The sequence below is a fragment of the Sinohyriopsis cumingii genome, chromosome 15 (assembly GCF_028554795.1).
Source record: "Sinohyriopsis cumingii isolate HCF-2022 chromosome 15, ASM2855479v2, whole genome shotgun sequence".
NCBI lineage: Eukaryota > Metazoa > Mollusca > Bivalvia > Unionida > Unionidae > Sinohyriopsis > Sinohyriopsis cumingii.
The window spans coordinates 66,012,346-66,032,720 of NC_142975.1; the positions used below are offsets into that span (position 1 = coordinate 66,012,346).

Consider the following 20,375-nt stretch of genomic DNA (forward strand, 5'->3'; position numbering starts at 1 on the left):
AAAATATATTTTACAAGTGTAGCCAGCCATGCACCCTGCTTTATGAACTCCAAGAGTGAATGCCAGAGGGATACTGCACTATATCAATGAAGGTTACCTGTAAGAAAGTACCCAAGTTCCAGCCTATATAGGTAAAAATACTGATGTATCACTTTTAATAAGTACAGAGTGGATGCTACATAAATTATCTAGTATAAACGTACCTGTAAAATGGACCAATAAAAAGGGAATATACAGGTAATGTCAATGAAGTGAGGCCTTTAATAACTATTGTTATGTCGCTTTTGATAACAAAAAAGTGGATGCAAAGACTACATCTCTAACTGAAAACTTTCATGCATGTATCAGACCAAAGCAGAAATTATACCGTGATACAAATGCAGCATTGTCTAAAATAACAGCTGCAACCATAAATTCTCTATGCAAAAAATAGACCTGTACTGGAAAATACAGTTATTATACAAATTCCCCTGTCCCAAGGCAATAGGATTCTCTAGCAACCTGTGCTGGTCAGTCCCAAATGGCATCAATGTATAATTTATGACAAAGTTGTAATTCTACAATAGCTTGAAAGACTTTTTCTTTGAATAAAGGAACAAAAAAAGTAAGAAACAAAATTCATTATACTTCTCTAGAATCAGAAACTCATTCAATATACTCTAAAATTTAATATCTTTCCTCCAGTTTGCTGAGGATGGTTAGCGAGGTCACTCATCAGGTGAGAGTGTGATACTTGGCACAAGCAGGAGTAATAATTTAAGTATGTACTGGATTTTGTGGCAATCCCTGTAAGATGGGAGATCACTCTAACAGCCACCTATGTGGACAGACAACTTTTGCTTCCAAGGCTAAGAGTTTTTAGCCTGGAAAGGAACTAGACTGTGAGGTTGTGGTAACAATCCACCCTAAGGAAATATTATCAGGAAGTGGATTTGAAGAAACCAAATTCTTTTTAAAATGTGTTAATATTTTGTTGTGAGTGTATATGGTTATAGGATGAGGAATCTTCACATGTTTGAGTTATGATACTAGGGCTGTTTCCATTGGGGTAGGGATTGACTATAGGTCCAGTATGCGATCAAGTCTCTACAAGGTTATAGCATGGGACTTTCAACGGTTTCTATGTTATGACCCTGGGGTCTAAATCCCTGGGGGGTAAGAAGAGACTCAGGGAGCAAAGTAAGTTGTGTATCTAAATTTGTCTTTTCATGCCCAATAAATTTATATGTCGTTATCAGGTGGGGTTCTCAAAGGTTTCTAAGTCGTGACCCAGGGGCCACAAATATATGTTCCAAGCATATTTTCAAGGGGCTTCATTGTAACTCACTATCTGACACAAATTGATAGTTAGGCTGGTAATTATATACACCAATTCTTAAACATGTCGCCGCATAAGCTGAATGTCCTAGCCACAACCAAGGGGATGAATCAAACTTCTAAAATCTTGTGTACATCCAAGGACATACCCCAATCATATATAAAGGGCTGAAGCCAATCTCTAAAACTATATAGGCATTATGCAATACTACTAGTGCAAGCATGCATGTATAGTATTACATAATCCCTGTCTTTTCTACGAAAAGCACATGAATATGTACTTTACATTAAAATGGACTTAGCAAGGTGTGAAGATAAAGAAATCAAGATCTGCACCTATTAGCATGAAAGTTTATTGTGACTATAATGATTTTCTTCCAAAGTTTACCGAACAACAACATTAATTTACACTTAGAGCATGGTAACTAACTACCTAATGAGATGATGAAGGGAGGAAACTGATCTGAATTACCTGCAAGTCCAGCTCCTGCTACACCAAAGAGGGAACCAATTATAGCAACACCTGCTGTTGAACCAAGAGCTGCAGCACCAGCACCACCTATAATTGCTCCTGCTCCTGCTGCTACTAATGGAGCTGCCAAACCTCCCGTCAGGCCTAGCAACAAATAACCAAGATAAAATGATAGGGTTCTGCTATCCATATAGATCTGTACAACATACAGATATTATACAAGATATGCATGAATGCACAGACATATGGTTATTTTTAACAACCACTTTCCTCGGTAAACTTTAAGCTAGGAGGATTAGCCAAGTATTTTTCAACTTTGTAATTTAGTAGAGTTACATTTTTACCACCAATGTTTGCATATTACCATCCAGTAGAAAGAAAAATATATAGAAATTTGATCCATGTTCAAACATACAACCTTAATAAATAAATAAATTTCTGGGTATAGTAACTACATGTCCACAAAGAATAAGTAAACAAAACAATACATCTGCATCATTTGATGATGCATTTTATACTAATTAACACATGCATGGTGACTCTTATATGCAGCAATCATGAAAACTAATTATTTTCATACTAACCAATCAAGGTTCCACCTCCAACTGTGGCAATTCCAATCAAAACATACCGCTTTATTTTCTCTTTCCTGCGTTTCTTAGCTTTCTCCTGTTTTTCCTCCCTGTTGGCATAATTAATACATAGAGGATATTTTCTTTTCCTACATTAATACCTCAAATATTTCATCATGTGGTACCAAAAACATGATATTTTAACAAGTGGCAAAGCCACGAGTTAAAATATAAAATTTTGGGTACAAGATGAAATATATCAGCATTAACATAAGAAAAGAAAATTTTCTTTTTATTACACACCAAACTTGCTACAGAATCAAAGTTTAGGAGATTAAACTCAATCTTTGGCACAACAGGCTCTCAACCCCAACTCCTTTTCGTAAATACATCTCACTTACATAGCCTGATCCTATAAATAGATGTGACTTAAGAAAGTGGTACATCCTTAGTTGGCCTAATCTGTTACAGTAAATTACATTTTTGTCATTTTGTAAATTATCTCATCCTATCTGAAAACAAAGCAATTCCGATTCAGCAATGCATCACAGCAGGTTTGTTACTGTTGTTAGAGAAGAAAGGCCTGGGGAAATAACTTTGGAGTGACACAAACTGCTTCTGGTCATATTTCTTTATGAAAAGAAATTTCCATGCCTGAAATGTAAGGCTATATCTGTTTTAGCTTGCAAGATCCAAGCTTTTGTTGCAGCAGGCACACAAAATCAAGGGTGTATGGCATGAAGGGAAATCTATTTTCACATGTGAAAATATAAGGATATAATTTTCAAAATGTGAAAATATTTATAGGCCACTGCATTTGAATGTGAAAATATGAACAAGTTTTTTGGATGGAATACTGCATGACCTTGGGAGTGCAGTATATCCATCCGACAAAACAAGTTCATAATTTCCCATACAAATGCAGTAACCTTTTTATTATATGCTCATTTTCTTATTCTACCTAACGCTTAATTATATAAACAAAATACACTACAAGAAACAACGTAAATAAATGTATGCCGTATTCCAAACTAAATACACAAGTGCAGATTCATCACTACACAACAACAACATTAGTAATGCACACATAACTCTGCCCAGATAAATTTTAACTGAGTCGTGCCCTCTGCATAAAGTTTGAAAGAAAATGGCATGTCTAGTTAAAATTTAAATTCACAGTCATATTGTGAATGAATGCACACTGCAACAACCTTTCTATTTGTTCTGGAATGAATAGATTTTTGTATTTTGTTTCGATTCTATGAAAGTTCGTGATTTTGGACTGGATTCATCTGTACAAATTGTACATGAAATACATCGGATTGAAGCAATGTAGGAGAAGCGTGTTTACATCTGCAAGTGTGTTCTGTCACTGACTATTTGAAATCAATATGTGGGGAAAATATGAAGTGTTTCAATTGTGATTATCAAAAAGATGCTATTGAATTTAATGTTTATTTCATTTTGAGGTCGTGCAGTATTCCAACCAATTAACTTGTTCATATTTTCCCATACAAATGCAGTAACCTATAATTACAGTACAGTTTCGAAATGTGTAATAAAGCTTGAGAACTCATGACATGGCTCATGTAAATTGGATTTGCAGAACCAAGAAAGTACATATTGAGGAAATTCTGGATGTAAAACTAAGTATATTTTTTGGCCATTCTTATTACCAGCTAAAGGAGACATTTATGCCTTTATAGATTGCATGCTGTTTGTAGGTACTAAGCAATTTTATGACATCTGGTGTCTATCGCAAAATCTGAAACAATGTATCAGAAAGTTAACGTGCAATGTAGCAAAGCAGTTGGTATGTTGCAGTCCACGAAACATCTGCTTTAGTTCATTCCGAAACAAATTTAATCAACCGAAATGTACTGCGCCTACTATGCGAATGTACATGATTTGTTTACAAAGTAGTTCCTAATACACTAATGGGCACACATGTCCTGCACGTGGGTACAATATCATAAAATATTAAACTATTCTGATAATGTAAAGTTAATGGAGAAAAAAATGAGCATATAATAAAAGGGTATATTTTTCATATGTGAAAATAGAGGCAGGAGAAAAATGGTGAATATTATTTTGCCAACAAGTCTCTATTTTTCACACTTAAGTACATAATAAATTCATTCCTTATCAAACAAGACAATTATGCAAATCTATGAAGTTCCAACTACATACTACCATAAACAAGGCATTTGATGAAAATTACCAATTAATAAGCATAAATAATTCCATGGCATTTAAGGAAAAATAATAATACCAAGGCATTTAAAGAAAACAAATAATTCCATGGCATTTAAAGGAAACTCCAAATAAAAATGCATAAATAATTCCATGTGTAAATTAGGTGATTTGAACTTAATAATTAAACATGCCACAGGAAATAAAAACTGCAGACAAGAAAATTAGTGAAAGATTATATCAATGTTATTTAACTGAGAACTGAAAGTACTACACTTGTCAAGGCAATGCAAACCAAACAGTACATCAGTTACATTGATTTATAGAAAGTTGATATGGATGTACATCATCTGCCTTGATTTTGAAATATCCTGATTTGAAGGCCAGAGGAATGTATAAGCTGACCAGGTGACATACACCTGAATCAGTCGTTTTTTTTGTGGGGTTTAACGCCATTTTTCAGCACGATAGGCTATACATGGCGACCAGTATTAATGGTGGAGGAAGAACCCGGAAAACCCCGGAAAGAAGCACCGACCCACGAGAAGCTACTGGCAAGCTTTCTCACATGCCCACATTGGCTGAATCTTAGACTCGATCCGCCACAGACAGAGGTGAGATGGCAGTGATCCGTAACGAAGAGCACTTTAGACCACTCAGCCACTCGGGGCCCCCTGAATCAGTCACCTACCATCCTAAGTGACACGTTTCTCATGCTGCAGAAGATGATGTTGACTAATCTTGTTTGACATACAAGTCCACTCCGTATAATCCAACGTAATGCATAAAATGATGTCAACTGATAATTAAATTTGTCTGAGCATGATTAAACCTGATTTTCAACACGAGAATATATAAAGGAAATGTAATAATTAAAATTGCAAGAATAAAATACCAAAACCATACATGGCAACAACCATTCAATACTGTATACAAAATGCTTGATATTTTTAGGATTGCAAACCTGAGTTATATATCTCTGACTACTTCTTTATTGTAGTGTACTTGATAAATTGAAAACCTGCTTATAATGTGAGGGTTTGTGAGGTTTTATTAATTATTGGAAGCTAAAAAAGGCTCATATTTTTGTTTAACACTAAAAATCTGACTCAAAAATAGGTAAATGAAAGTTTGATATTATAACACACATTTTATCATTGAGAGAGGCAGTTATTATTATGCAGAAATTTGGAAACAACATCAAGAACTTCAAAAATATTTAAAAGACTGTACATACATTGTAAGATTCACTTTAATAAAAATAATTTATAGTAGAACAAAATGTAAACTAATGACCTCAGACAATGACTGGAAACATATTGGTGATAACTCTATAAGAAATAAATGCCAATCACTGTCAAGTGAAATTTGTGTTATTATTATTTTTTAATTCGGCTTCAATGCAATCCCCATAAATGATGTGTTCACTTCTATTCAAACATGAAAAGAGTCAACTAGCTGTGATAATGATGCCTAAAGAAGCTTCTGCAAGAATGTGATTATTTTCTCAGCTAAGCTCAATTTATTCTGACACTTGCTGAGAACTTATCTGACCATGGCATGAAGACTCAAGCCAATTAACAGAGTGTCTCTGGAGATTACAATATTTAATGGCCCCACATTAATATGTCTGCAGGGTCAGACTAATTTCTTTTCAACTTTAAGTTTTGGCTGATCTGTGGATTGTCTTCAAACTTTGCAGTGACACATTCAAGAATAACTTGCAGGTTCTAATAAAATGCACAAATACCTGTCCTTTCCATTTCCTTTTGCTTGATTTTGTTTTTTGAGAATGAAGTGTTCCAAGGCCATGCAAATGCTGTGTCCTATTTTATTAATACCAACTGCATAGGATTGTACATGGTCAATGCCAGTTTATGAGAGTAATTTGAGCTAAGAAGCTTTATTTCATTGTTTTTGCTTACAAAGGGAACCTGTATCATGACCTTAAATGGGAAGCAATTACAATTTTACTAATTATGCAGTACTCAAATAAAAACTGTTTTAAGACACAGGCCCAGGGCTAGTGATTTCAAAAAATATTACAAGCCGTGACTAAAAAATTACCTTATTTTATTACTATTATTTGTCAAGCAGTGCAAAAACTGCTGCTCTTTAAATATGAAAAGATAGTATGTGTTTATTTGGATCTAAAATATTTCATGCAAAGCAACAGTTTCCTCCAGGTACTGAGGTCAGACACTGTCTATCCACTCAGTCAATATCCTCCTCATTCAGTGGATCAACACTGTTTATGTTCATTAGCTTCTAAATTTGTTGTGTGCCACTTAATATGTTTAACCTCTGCTGTGTTAAACCAGTGCAAGTGTGAGCAAGGGAAGCTCTTTTATCATTCATTAAACTTTAACTTCAAACATATCAAACAACACAATAGCAATTATATGAGACCATTTAAAAAAATCAAAATACTTAGACAAGTGTTTTTGCCAAATCATTTTTCAGTCCATCTTCCTTTTTACAACTTTGCCAAAGGAGGGCCAATTTTTAATCTAAGACTCAAAAGCCATCACAACCACATTTGATCCCTTTATTACTTACATGTATAATATATCAACAATATCCCACATTTGGTTTAAACTCTCCAAATTACACCAATAAAGTAATCAATTATCAATTTGTTATGTATAGATGCTAGCTTTAATCCCATTATGCAGCCATACATCAATGCAACCACTGCAACAATTACTCAACAGTTCTGGCACCACCACCTGCCTGTGACATGCTCATGCTTGTTTCTGTACTGCACATAAATATCCAAAATGGTATTTTATGCTACCACCAGTAGAATTCTATCTATGTTAAAGTCAAGTAAGCATTATTTATTGGTAATCCACTCAATATGTACCCTATGACATGTCACATGCTGCATTTTGTACACAAAAATTTACAGATTTCAGTAGTATGATAAAGAGATAATCTTGACAAGGGTAAGGGGCATACTTGGGGATAAATATCAATAATTTACTAGTTTTTCAACATCTTCACAAAACTTTTATCCATTTCATCAGTAAAATCAAAGTTTCCTCAGGCTAGTTAGACCTTTTTAAAAACAAGCCCGATAGGCATCTCACTCAGAATATAGGAGTGGGACAATCTGAAATTAGAGGGTCCCTGAGCATTAGGCTATCAGTCCTTTTTAGCACTGGCATGAAATGAACACTGCCTATCAACCTGTCTCTCATCAACCATTAATTTATTGACTTTACTACAGTGTACTTGTATTAATGAAAAAGATTGACTTTACTACAGTGTACTTGTATTAATGAAAAAGATTGACTTTATTAGTGTACTTGTATTAATGAATAAGAGTGACTTTATTAGTGTACTTGTATTAATGAAAAAGATTGACTTTATTAGTGTACTTGTATTAATGAAAAAGATTGACTTTACTACAGTGTACTTGTATTAATGAAATAAGATTGACTTTATTAGTGTACTTGTATTAATGAATAAGAGTGACTTTATTAGTGTACTTGTATTAATGAAAAAGATTGACTTTATTAGTGTACTTGTATTAATGAAAAAGATTGACTTTATTAGTGTACTTGTATTAATGAATAAGAGTGACTTTATTAGTGTACTTGTATTAATGAAAAAGATTGACTTTACTACAGTGTACTTGTATTAATGAAATAAGATTGACTTTATTAGTGAACTTGTATTAATGAAAAAGATTGACTTTACTACAGTGTACTTGTATTAATGAATAAGATTGACTTTACTACAGTGTACTTGTATTAATGAAAAAGATTGACTTTACTACAGTGTACTTGTATTAATGAAAAAGATTGACTTTACTACAGTGTACTTGTATTAATGAATAAGATTGACTTATTAGTGTACTTGTATTAATGAAAAAGATTGACTTTACTACAGTGTACTTGTATTAATGAATAAGATTGACTTTACTACAGTGTACTTGTATTAATGAATAAGATTGACTTTACTACAGTGTACTTGTATTAATGAAAAAGATTGACTTTACTACAGTGCACTTGTATTAATGAAAAAGATTGACTTTACTACAGTGTACTTGTATTAATGAAAAAGATTGACTTTACTACAGTGTACTTATATTAATCAAAAAGATTGACTTTACTACAGTGTACTTGTATTAATGAATAAGATTGACTTTATTAGTGTACTTGTATTAATGAAAAAGATTGACTTTACTACAGTGTACTTGTATTAATGAAAAAGATTGACTTTACTACAGTGTACTTATATTAATGAAAAAGATTGACTTTACTACAGTGTACTTGTATTAATGAATAAGATTGACTTTATTAGTGTACTTGTATTAATGAAAAAGATTGACTTTACTACAGTGTACTTGTATTAATGAATAAGACTGACTTTATTAGTGTACTTGTATTAATGAAAAAGATTGACTTTACTACAGTGTACTTGTATTAATGAATAAGATTGACTTTATTAGTGTACTTGTATTAATGAAAAAGATTGACTTTACTACAGTGTACTTTTATTAATGAAATAAGATTGACTTTATTAGTGTACTTGTATTAATGAAAAAGATTGACTTTACTACAGTGTACTTGTATTAATGAATAAGATTGACTTTACTACAGTGTACTTGTATTAATGAAAAAGATTGACTTTACTACAGTGTACTTGTATTAATGAAAAAGATTAACTTTACTACAGTGTACTTGTATTAATGAAATAAGATTGACTTTATTAGTGTACTTGTATTAATGAAAAAGATTGACTTTACTACAGTGTACTTGTATTAATGAAAAAGACTGACTTTACTACAGTGTACTTGTATTAATGAAAAAGATTGACTTTACTACAGTGTACTTGTATTAATGAAAAAGATTGACTTTACTACGGTGTACTTGTATTAATGAAATAAGATTGACTTTATCAGTGTACTTGTATTAATGAAATAAGATTGACTTTATTAGTGTACTTGTATTAATGAAATAAGATTGACTTTATTAGTGTACTTGTATTAATGAAATAAGATTGACTTTATCAGTGTACTTGTATTAATGAAAAAGATTGACTTTACTACAGTGTACTTGTATTAATGAAATAAGATTGACTTTATTAGTGTACTTGTGTTAATGAAAAAGACTGACTTTATTAGTGTACTTGTCATAATGAAAAAGATTGACTTTACTATGGTGTACTTGTATCAATCAAAAAAGATTGACTTTACCACAGTGTACTTGTATTAATGAAATAAAATTGACAATACTACAGTGTACTTGTATTAATTAAATAAGATTGACTTTATTACAGTATACATGTATTAATGAAATAAGACTGACTTTATTACAGTGTACTGATATTAATAAAATTCGATCTAGATAAAACGTATGGAATCAAAATCAGTGTCACATGAAATTTACATGAATACTTTTTGTTAAAAACAGAAGACCTATAAAAGTGTAATACATTGCTAAAGTTTGCTTTATTTGCACCTCCCGCTTTTCCATTTAGATCAGGCGTGTTACATTTTTTTTCTGATGATGGAATTGAAAGAGGAATTTATAGATTTGATAAGGAGAGTTGTTATTCTTCATTGGTTGCATGCATGCTTATCCACATAAGTATCTACTGTACATATATAACAACTGCATTTTTTAAAAATAACTTGCTAATGTACCCTTTTCTAAACTTTTGTCCAATGAAATACATGTCAATTCTAACCAGGCCTTCACTACTCATAGAGCTGGAGTAAGGGGAAGTAGCTCCAAAAACTTCAAATGAATTAGAAAAATTAGGCTGAAAAACTGTTTATCTCCCTCTACTATGTAACTGTACACATTTATTGGTATTCACCCATACTCACATTAAAACCCATGTCAAAAACAAACTGCTCTATGAAGATACATTCAAAAAACGTCATTAAAATTTTGTGTAGGGCTAATTTTAGTCAAAAGTGAACTTAGTCCTTTATAAAATTCAGAAGTTTTATCATAATCATTACCGAATAAAACATTAAAATTGTTACAATTATTACATAACATTTCAAAATATAAAAAAGAAACACTGAGAAAATCACAAACCAAAATACTGAGAGAAAAAAGTCCTTTAAAAAAGTTAATACATTAAGTCACAACTGTTATGCCATCTACTACTGTGTAATTTACTAAGTATATAGTGATTTACAACATGAATTTCACCTGATTTTCACTCCTCTTCTGTTTGTTATGCACAATAAATAATATACATATAATTAAAATAGAACTGAAATTTCTAATGCATATATGTACGTATGTATGTATGTATGTATGTATGTATGTATGTATGTATATATGTATGTATGTATGTCTGTCTGTGATCTGACAAAGAAAATGCTACAAGATTCTAACATACAATAGACAGGTTATTGAATTCAGCCTCTTGGCTTTTTCATAGGGTTACTAACTAGAATGATTTTGACAGTTCTAGAAAGTTTAACTGCATCTAAACTTACAAAATTGATTAAAATGCAACTACACTAGAACCTGTCTTAAAAGACCAACCATACTGCCTAAAAATAGACGAGACAGGTGGTCTCTAATAATAGGTCACTAACACTATAATTAAATCTGTGCATAGATATCATGGTCTCTCAAAACAGGTGGTCTCCCAAGACAGGTTTTACTGCATTGTTAGAAAATGCAGCATAACCAATGTGAATAGTTTTAATATGCTGTGTACCTAACATATGTAAGATAGTTTTGATGAGTCTGAATTTATTTCTAATGCAATCAATTGTATACAAAATGTAGAAAGATGAAATAAATATAAATCTTATTAAATTAATATAGTCATATCTTTCAACTGTTTTCTGGAGAGAGTTAATGGTACATGCATGTACCAATAAAATACATCATCTCATGATAGACTTAAAATCTATGGATGCAATATGCTAAATAAACATTGTAAATAGATAATAGGCTATACTCTGTAAAGGAGGGAAAGTGAATCAGAAAACCACTTAATACATGATTTATTCATACAATATTCATACTGAACACTTAGTATATCTACTAAAAAAAAGGAAGGTTTTAATACAGTCTGAAGATAGAATAATGATGAAGCTCATTTAACTGCCCATATGTAGACTCTATGCCAATACATACTCTGACATCTCATAGGCACTCTCCTCCAGAGTTTCTGCCAGAGTTGTCTCCACCTGTTCTATGTCATCCCAGCTGATCCGCAGCTGCAGACACATGTATTTAATCAACACTCGCCACCTGGCATCATAACAACCTGTGATAGAGAGAAAGTGATCTATTTCAGACAATGCAAAAGGAAGTCTAACTTTTTATGATTGTTTTGACCTTCCAAGATTTATTTCATTGAATTTTAGTCCCAGAATATACAAGTTTACTGGTACTCTGCATTTTCCTGTTGGTTAAATAATATTCCATAATAGTTCATGTCATAAAATCTGGGAATCAGCAGGACCTAATACAGAATATCACCATAATCAGTCATGAAGCACATCGCAAGTCCTTTGGTAATGCTGCAGTTTCAATAAAATTCACCCATTCACAATGTATGTCATATGATTGATGTTCAATCTTTGTAGAGACCGCCAAAGAACACAACACTATACTAACTTGTGATATATAAGTTTTATTACACTAACTTGTGATATAAGTTTTATTACACTAACTTGCGACATAAAAGTTTTATTACACTAACATGTGATATAAGAGTTTTATTACAATAACTTGTGATATAAGTTCAAGTACACTAGCTTGCAATATCAAAATTGTATTACACTATCTTATGATATAAAAGTGTGATTACACTAACTTGCAATATCAAAATTGTATTACACTATCTTGTGATATAAAAGTTTGATTACACTAACTTGCAATATCAAAATTATATTACACTATCTTGTGATATAAAAGTTTGATTACACTAATGTTTCAATGTGACATACCTTATTACTGCATTGATGATGCTTGTATCAAGATGGAATGAACTCTGATTTGTGGTGAAGGGAAGGGGGGGGGGCATGCAGTGATAACCTGTTTAAAAAGTCTTCAAATTTTACATATATTAACCTCTACCCTTTCTAGAAAATGCTGGTAAAATTATAAATAAAATCAATATAAATCATGCCTACCAACTTTCTAGAGGGAGGGGAGGTTCCAAACTTTTTAGGGAGGTTTTGTACTTGAAGAGTAGTGTCAATGCAAATGGCTTAGGTGAAATACTTTTCATAATGAATACAAAAATATGTAATTATTATATTATTTATAGCTATAAACATTTTCATCCTGCAAAAAGTTTATTACATGTCTCGAAACTATTTCATACAACGAAATAAAACTGTTCTTGTTCTGACTATACGTACTTTTGATTGCAGATACTGTACATTGTAACTAGCAATACAAACTGCTAACTACTCACTGATACCCTTGCAAAAGGTATTTATTTGTTCAAACACTTTCACAATTAAAATATTCTTTCTAGAAGTCTATATTATACTAGTTATTGATAATGCCCACCCATCTTGGACACATATTAAGGAATTCATCTTTTGCAAAATCATGATTATGGCAGCATGACTGGCAGTTTAGGATTGTGCTTTTATCAATATAGCATGACGTGTCAGGTAAGAACATGAACCCTGAATTACACATTAAACGCTTGCCTTGTGTTTAATAGGCATTATCAAGGTAATAGTAATGATTCCGAAGATTATTGACCAATTGGTGGCAGTGAATAGGATCTTTGGTCAAGGTATGTAATCTTTACAAAACTTACTCAGCAGAAACTGTTATATTATCAGATTTACCATGATAATGACCTCTGACCCCAAAATATCTAAATTTATTTATTACCATTTATTTATTATTTCAGCCATAACGACCTTCACCACTGACCTTTGAATCCAATATCAACAGGCCTCATCCTTACTGCATGCCCTCTACAATATTTGGCCAAGCTATGTAGTGTATAACTAAAGTTACTGAGCTCACATTTTTCTTTTTTAAGTCATAGTGACCCAAGCCTCAGGCCTTAAAATAAAAAGTCTTCATGTATTGTGTCATTAACAAATTTTGGTAAAGGCAAATGGTTAAGAATTCAAATTTGTGTGCAGAAACTATTTATTTTCTTCTCCGGTAACAGTGACCATTACAGTGGACCTTTTGAACCCAAAATTGATAGACTTCTTCCTTACCCCAAGAACAGATCATCTATAAAGTAATGTTTAGGTCAGTGATGTAGAACAAATGTTATTAGGCAAACATTATATTTCATTCAGCCAAAGTAACTATGACTTTTGACCTTTTGACTGTTAAATCAATAAACTTTTCTATTATTCAAAGTGCAAACCATCCACAAAGTTTTGTCCAAATTTGTGATGCAGAACTAACATTATTGTGACAAAACACTATTTTTGGACTTTTAGTTAGAATGACATGGACTTTTGGCCTTTTTGCTATAAAATCAATAAATTTCATCACATGGAGTACATGTGCAATGCATCCACATAGTTTGGTCTGGGTACACGGATGTGATGTAGAAGTAATGTTTCTGTGTGGAAACCATTGTTGTTCTTCAGTCATGGTGACCATGACCTTTGACCGTCTGACTCCAAATTCGATAGCATTTTTCCTTGACTCAAGTGTTAAATGTAAGCTATAAACAAAGTCTGATAACTGTATAAAGTAATATACTTTAGTTTCCTGTGCAGAAACAAACTTGTAAATAGATAACAGGCAGAGATGAATGGACAGATATTATTATCATAGCTTATGGCAAGCTGAATTTTTTATATATAAATGATAACCAAAGTGAAGACAAAACAAAAAGAAACATGTTCTCTGATAATATAGTCTGCCATAAATCACTCTTATTAGACAAAATAAACAAGGAATTTGACAATATATAACATTAAAAATGAAGCTTGCAATCACCATTAGATACAGCCATCCCAACCATGTCCTCCAGGAGGGGCATTCTGGACTCCTTCAAACTGGGCTCCTTCAGAAGGGCATCCACAAATGGACCAGCATCACTCATTCCTTCACCTTCCATCACAAGGAACATTGTCTTACAAGACTGAATGGAAGGAAAAGAGGACCAATTATAAAAGCAGACAAGTGTGTTGATTTAGCTAACTTCAAATAATGGACAGTATGTTTGATAACACTGGTCAACAGTGAAATCATTACTGACTTGAAAAGGCCCTAATCTTTAGTATTTTGGTGTGCCGAACACGAATATAACCGTGAAAAATTTGTATTGGCTCTCGTTTTGAAGATATTCATATACCTCATTTTCTATGTTTCACTGTGTAAATTTCTCCAGTAGGACTGCAGCAACATCCGGAATAATGATGTAACATTGCATAATACCATCATGCTCACATCATCCACAGTTGATTGCATCATTTTCTGATGCAATGCAATACTAATGCCATGCGGCTGCTGAAGTAAGTTGACGTCAGCAGTGTACTATACATGTGTAGGCCTATTATACTAATGCCAGGCGGCTGCTGAAGCTGACGTAAGCAGTGTACTATATAAAGCCCAATCAGATAGGTTCAGCATTTAAAATATTTTAGACGTTGTGCGAGACAGTTCAAGCTACTGTTACATAAAACTTATTATTTTATCCATTTACGTACAATAAAGAACAGTAATGCCTCGAAAGTGTGTTAATACCGCGGACAATTTTTACTATATTTGTGGGGAAGTGACATTTGCCAACCAGAAGAAAAGTATCAATTCTCAAGTGAAGAAGGCATATCATCTTTACTTCGGATGCAAGGTTGGTGACCAAGACAAGCCTTGGGCTCCGCATATATGCTGTGCTACATGTACAACACAGCTTTCACAGTGGTTGAATTGCAAAAGGTCATCAATGCCGTTTGCAGTCCCAATGGTGTGGAGAGAGCCAAGCAACCACCTAAATGACTGTTACTTCTGCTTGGTTCCTCCTCTTTCCGGCGGAATAACGAAGCGAAAGAAGTCGAGAATAGTCTACCCAAACATTCCGTCTGCATTGAGACCAGTTCCACATGGTGAGGGACTTCCTATTCCAGAACCTCCAGCAGAATATTCTCTTGATTCATCTGACGAAGACAAAGGTGAGTCGACCTGTTCTTCTCCTGGTCCATCAGCATGCGGTGATCCAGATTTTCACTGTGGTGCATCATCAACCCCACACAGAATAACACAGGAAGAACTAAATGACCTGATTCGTGATTTGGACTTATCAAAGAACAAGGCAGAATTGCTAGGATCAAGACTCCAACAATGGAATCTTCTAGAAGAAGATGTCACAATTACTGCATATCGAAAGCGCCACCAGCAATTGGAGCCTTTCTTCAGAAAGGAAAGTAATCTGATATTCTGTTCCGATATTGAGGGCCTCATGAATGCTTTAAAAATCACTCATGACCCACAAGAATGGAGACTATTTGTGGACTCTTCGAAACTGAGTCTCAAGGCTGTGCTTTTGCACAATGGAAACATTCTTCCATCTATTCCAGTAGCGTATGCTGTCCACATGAAAGAGACATACGATAACTTAAGGCAGCTACTGAATTCCATTGAGTATAACAAGTACAGCTGGCACCTCTGTGGTGATTTGAAGGTAGTTGCCCTTTTAATGGGACTGCAGCAAGGATATACAAAATACATGTGTTTCTTATGCGAGTGGGATAGCCGAGCAAGGGAAATGCACTACATGAGGAAGGAATGGACTCACAGGCAGAATGTAGCCATTGGAGAGAAGAATATCCAACACCCAGCTCTGGTTGAGGCTCAGAAAATCTTGCTACCACCCCTTCACATCAAACTAGGTTTGATGAAGAACTTCGTGAAAGCCATTGACCGGACTTTGCCAGCATTCCGATACCTGCATGAAAAATTCCCTCGACTCAGCGAAGCAAAGATTAAAGAGGGAGTTTTTGTGGGTCCTCAGATTCGAGAGCTTTTCAAAGATGACCGGTTCAACAACTTGCTGGAAGGTGACGCGAAACAAGCATGGAATGCTTTTCGCCTAGTTTCTACAAACTTCCTCGGAAATGTTAGGGCAGAAAACTATAAGGAACTAGTAGAAGACATGTTGATGAAGTATAAGAAACTTGGCTGCAATATGTCTCTAAAGATTCACTTCCTTCATTCCCATTTGGATTTCTTTCCTAGCAACTGTGGTACTGTTAGTGATGAACACGGCGAACGTTTTCATCAAGATATCGCAACAATGGAACAAAGATACCAGGGAAAATGGTCCACTACAATGCTGGCTGACTACTGCTGGACACTCCTCAGAGATGCTCCCGAACAGCTGTACAAGAGACAGGCGAAGAAATCTAAGATGTAGTCAATGACTTGATTTTTTATAGGTAGGCTATTACAGTTGACCTTTTACTATTGGAATGCATTTCATTATGTAAACATTAATTTCTTGCAGATTACAAAAAAACTAGAGCCAATTTTGCAATTTGACTGTCATATTCGTGTTCAGCACATAAAAATTGATAAGAATTGACTAATTTTATTTCAGTAACATGACTTTTGTAAAAATTTGTTGTCCAGTGTAAACTGATAAATTCTAACTTTACTGCACCCAAGTTGACAGGGTATATATTGTATTTTGAATTGTCAAATATGGCAATGCCAATAAGAGTCACACATGTACCCAAATTGACAGGGTATATATTGTATTTTTAACTGTTAAATATGGCTATGACAAAATCTCTTGGACATGAAGATTACCAATCTACCAAAACTAAATAGCAACAAATTAAATTTCATTTACATGTATTACCTGTTGACATTTTTAATAAGACATTTACCTGGTTTATCAGGGCCCTGAGCAGCCGAGTGGTCTAAAGCATTATCCGTTACGCATCACTGCCATCTCACCTATGCCTGCGTGGGTACAAGTCTTCGATTCAGCCAGTGTCGGTATGTGAGAAAGTTTGCCAGTAGCTTCTTGTGGGTCGGTGGTTCTTTACTGGGTTATAAAGGTTCTTCCTCCACCACTGATACTGGCCGCCATGCATAGCCTATCAGGTGCTGAAAAATGGCATTAAACCCAACAACAACCTGGTTTATCACAATGAAATACATTGATCACTCAATTGGCTGAATAATACAGGCAGTATTCCGTGTATAGAGATCTCTGTATTGTGGAAAACTGAAAAAATGTCACACTCATAGAGAAATTAAAGTTGGTCATTGTGGCAGTCATATTTAATATAAGGTTTGTTATCAATTCCATTTAGGACCATATGTCCATAAAAATCTGGATGAGTAGCAATAACAAGATTTTCTAGATGGCCACCATGGTGGAGTTACTGTAGTAATAACAAGCTTGAAATAACCGACAGATGAACAACCGATGATGGGAAATCCCATAAGCTCTTCTGGTCTGTGACCAGTACAGCCAGCAATTATTATCTGCTCAGCTTTGAAGAAATGCAAAGATGTAGTTGGTGTTGTTGTAGGGTTTAACGCCATTTTTCAGCACATGATAGGATATACATGGTGGCCAGTATTAATGGTGGAGATAGAACGCGGGAAAACCCCGGAAAGAACCATCGACCCACAAGAAGCTACTGGCAAGCTTTCTTACATACCCACATTGGCCGAATCCGAGACTCGAACCCACGTAGACAGAGGAAAGATGGCAGTGATCCCTAATGGAGAGTGCTTTAGACCACTCCCCCACTTTGGGCCCCTGTGAGGATATAATAATACAATCAAGCCAGCTAGTCTATATGTAAAATTATATGTGCCTAGCCCCTCCTACACCGTAAGAGTAAGACATCTGAAACATGTTTATATTTATCATTACTGTGATGATGCCTGAAAGAAAATGCCTGAGAAGTACCAAAATAAGTCAACATTCATTGTGATGGGAATAGTCGATTGAAACATGTGCAAGTTATAAATTTATCTACAGCTCTTTCTTAACAGTAAAGTTCAATATGTGTCTTTCTTATCAATTATTGGTAGAAAAAATTTCATATCTGTGCTTTCACCAGATAGCCAAAACAAAACAGGTACAAAATTGCACTTGCTACTGTGTGACTCAAACCATTCATATCTGAATCAATGTGGATATGATATTATGTGGAAAGTGAAATAAAAGCATTGTATTACCGATTCAGACTGTGACAAGTGCTTCAGTACTGACTGAAGAGTTTTCTTCTTAAATTCACTGGAAAAAAAAGTAAAAATACACATAAAATCTATATTTTGCCTGGAAAAAGATAACTCACAAATTTCAATCAAATGTTATGAAACTGGCATTTAAAAAATCTACAAGCCAATTATCCGATATGAAAATAACATAATGCTAAACTTTTTCTAACCATTGTAAGAAAGACAGCTAGAAAATGGTATAATATGGACAACTCATGAATGGACATGATGATATCATAAATATCTAAACTCTAAAAATATTTTTTAAAAATAAACAAAACAATTGAGTACAACTCAATCTACAGGTAACAAATGATCAATGTAACCTTTTTTATAGTGCTTAGTGATACTGGTACTACATGGACCATTACTCTTACTTATTATTATCATCATTACTATTATTATTATAATTATTTTATTATTATTGTAGAATATTGTAATGCAAATCCTTCCAACTTTGGATAAACAACTAAAAAGTGCAGTTTGTTTTGTGATTTAAAACTGCCATCTTTAAAAGTTGCTTGCTAAATGAGAGAGAGACAGAAAGAAAGAGGGAGGGAGATAGAATTTTAATCCCTATAAACTAATGGAAATGGAAATGAAGGCATACTGATACATATAACTTATACACAGTATAATGGAAGCATGCCAATTCATTCATTCTTTAACTTGTGTTTTAAAAAATCTACTTGGAGTTGATTTACATTATAGAATTCAAACACATGCATGTAATCATTATGTATGTATCAGATTCAAATAGCCTTATAACATGCCAGTTTTTCTGATGTAAAACTGTTATGTAAATGAATCTAGCTGTCATTTCTGTGTTCATGTATAGTCTCAGTGTTTGATATCCATTCAGTTCCTCACAGTACATAATGCAATGCAGTGAAATGCAAGAATGAAGGAGCATGTGCTTGCTCTGTGTGAGAAATTTATTTGACAAATGTATCTATAGAGTTGCTTTTCACAGCTGAGATAGTCTGTAACCCTAAGATTTAGCAAGGGCACATTGTGACCCATTCTATCTGTCTGTCTATTCACCCATCTGTCCATAATAAAATCAGTCTCCTCCTAAATCCCTGAGTTGACATTTATAAAGTTTTTTATTCAGGTTGCCCAGGACATTGCCATCTGCGATTAAATTAACATTTCTGATTATATTTTGACCCAACATTTCGAGACTTTTAACGAAGGGCACATAATGCATGTAATGAATTATGAATTACAACCAGTTGGATTGCTGTCTGTAGGGATGGAGAAATCAGGGTTTTTTGGTTTAGGAATCTGGGACATTTACTAAAACACAAACCATGAGGAATTGCCACGTTAATTCATTATGTACTGTAACTCTACGTCTTTACATTTTAACATTCAAAATATCAATATATTCTCCAGCACATTACGCTGCCAGTTTTGTTGCTAAACCTCTACAGTAATATGATAATTATCAGCTTAATTGGGATACCTTTAGTTTATTCTGCAAATTCAGTCATGGTTGTCCAAATTCAAATCAATGATATTAAACTCTCAGTGATTTGTGATGCTAAGTAGATGATAAGTCGTTACAAATAACATACTTTACATACACATTATACACGTATTCGAATGCTAAGGTAAAATGAAAACATGTCTTGCAAACCCTGCATG

The 20,375-nt window shown here is 33.7% G+C and overlaps 1 protein-coding gene across 1 annotated transcript in view; it reads right to left on the reverse strand.

Annotated features, from left to right (window-relative positions):
- LOC149781967 (transmembrane and coiled-coil domain-containing protein 4-like) overlaps positions 1 to 20,375 on the reverse strand; it is a 69,419-nt gene that overhangs the window by 39,087 nt on the left and 9,957 nt on the right. Inside the window, exons 3-7 of the mRNA XM_089936155.1 lie at positions 18,684 to 18,741; positions 14,481 to 14,625; positions 11,676 to 11,808; positions 2,374 to 2,471; positions 1,790 to 1,933 (exon numbers count right to left, since the gene is read on the reverse strand). Coding sequence (XP_089792281.1) covers positions 1,790 to 1,933; positions 2,374 to 2,471; positions 11,676 to 11,808; positions 14,481 to 14,625; positions 18,684 to 18,741 — 578 coding nt within the window. The remainder of the gene's footprint in view (positions 1 to 1,789; positions 1,934 to 2,373; positions 2,472 to 11,675; positions 11,809 to 14,480; positions 14,626 to 18,683; positions 18,742 to 20,375) is intronic.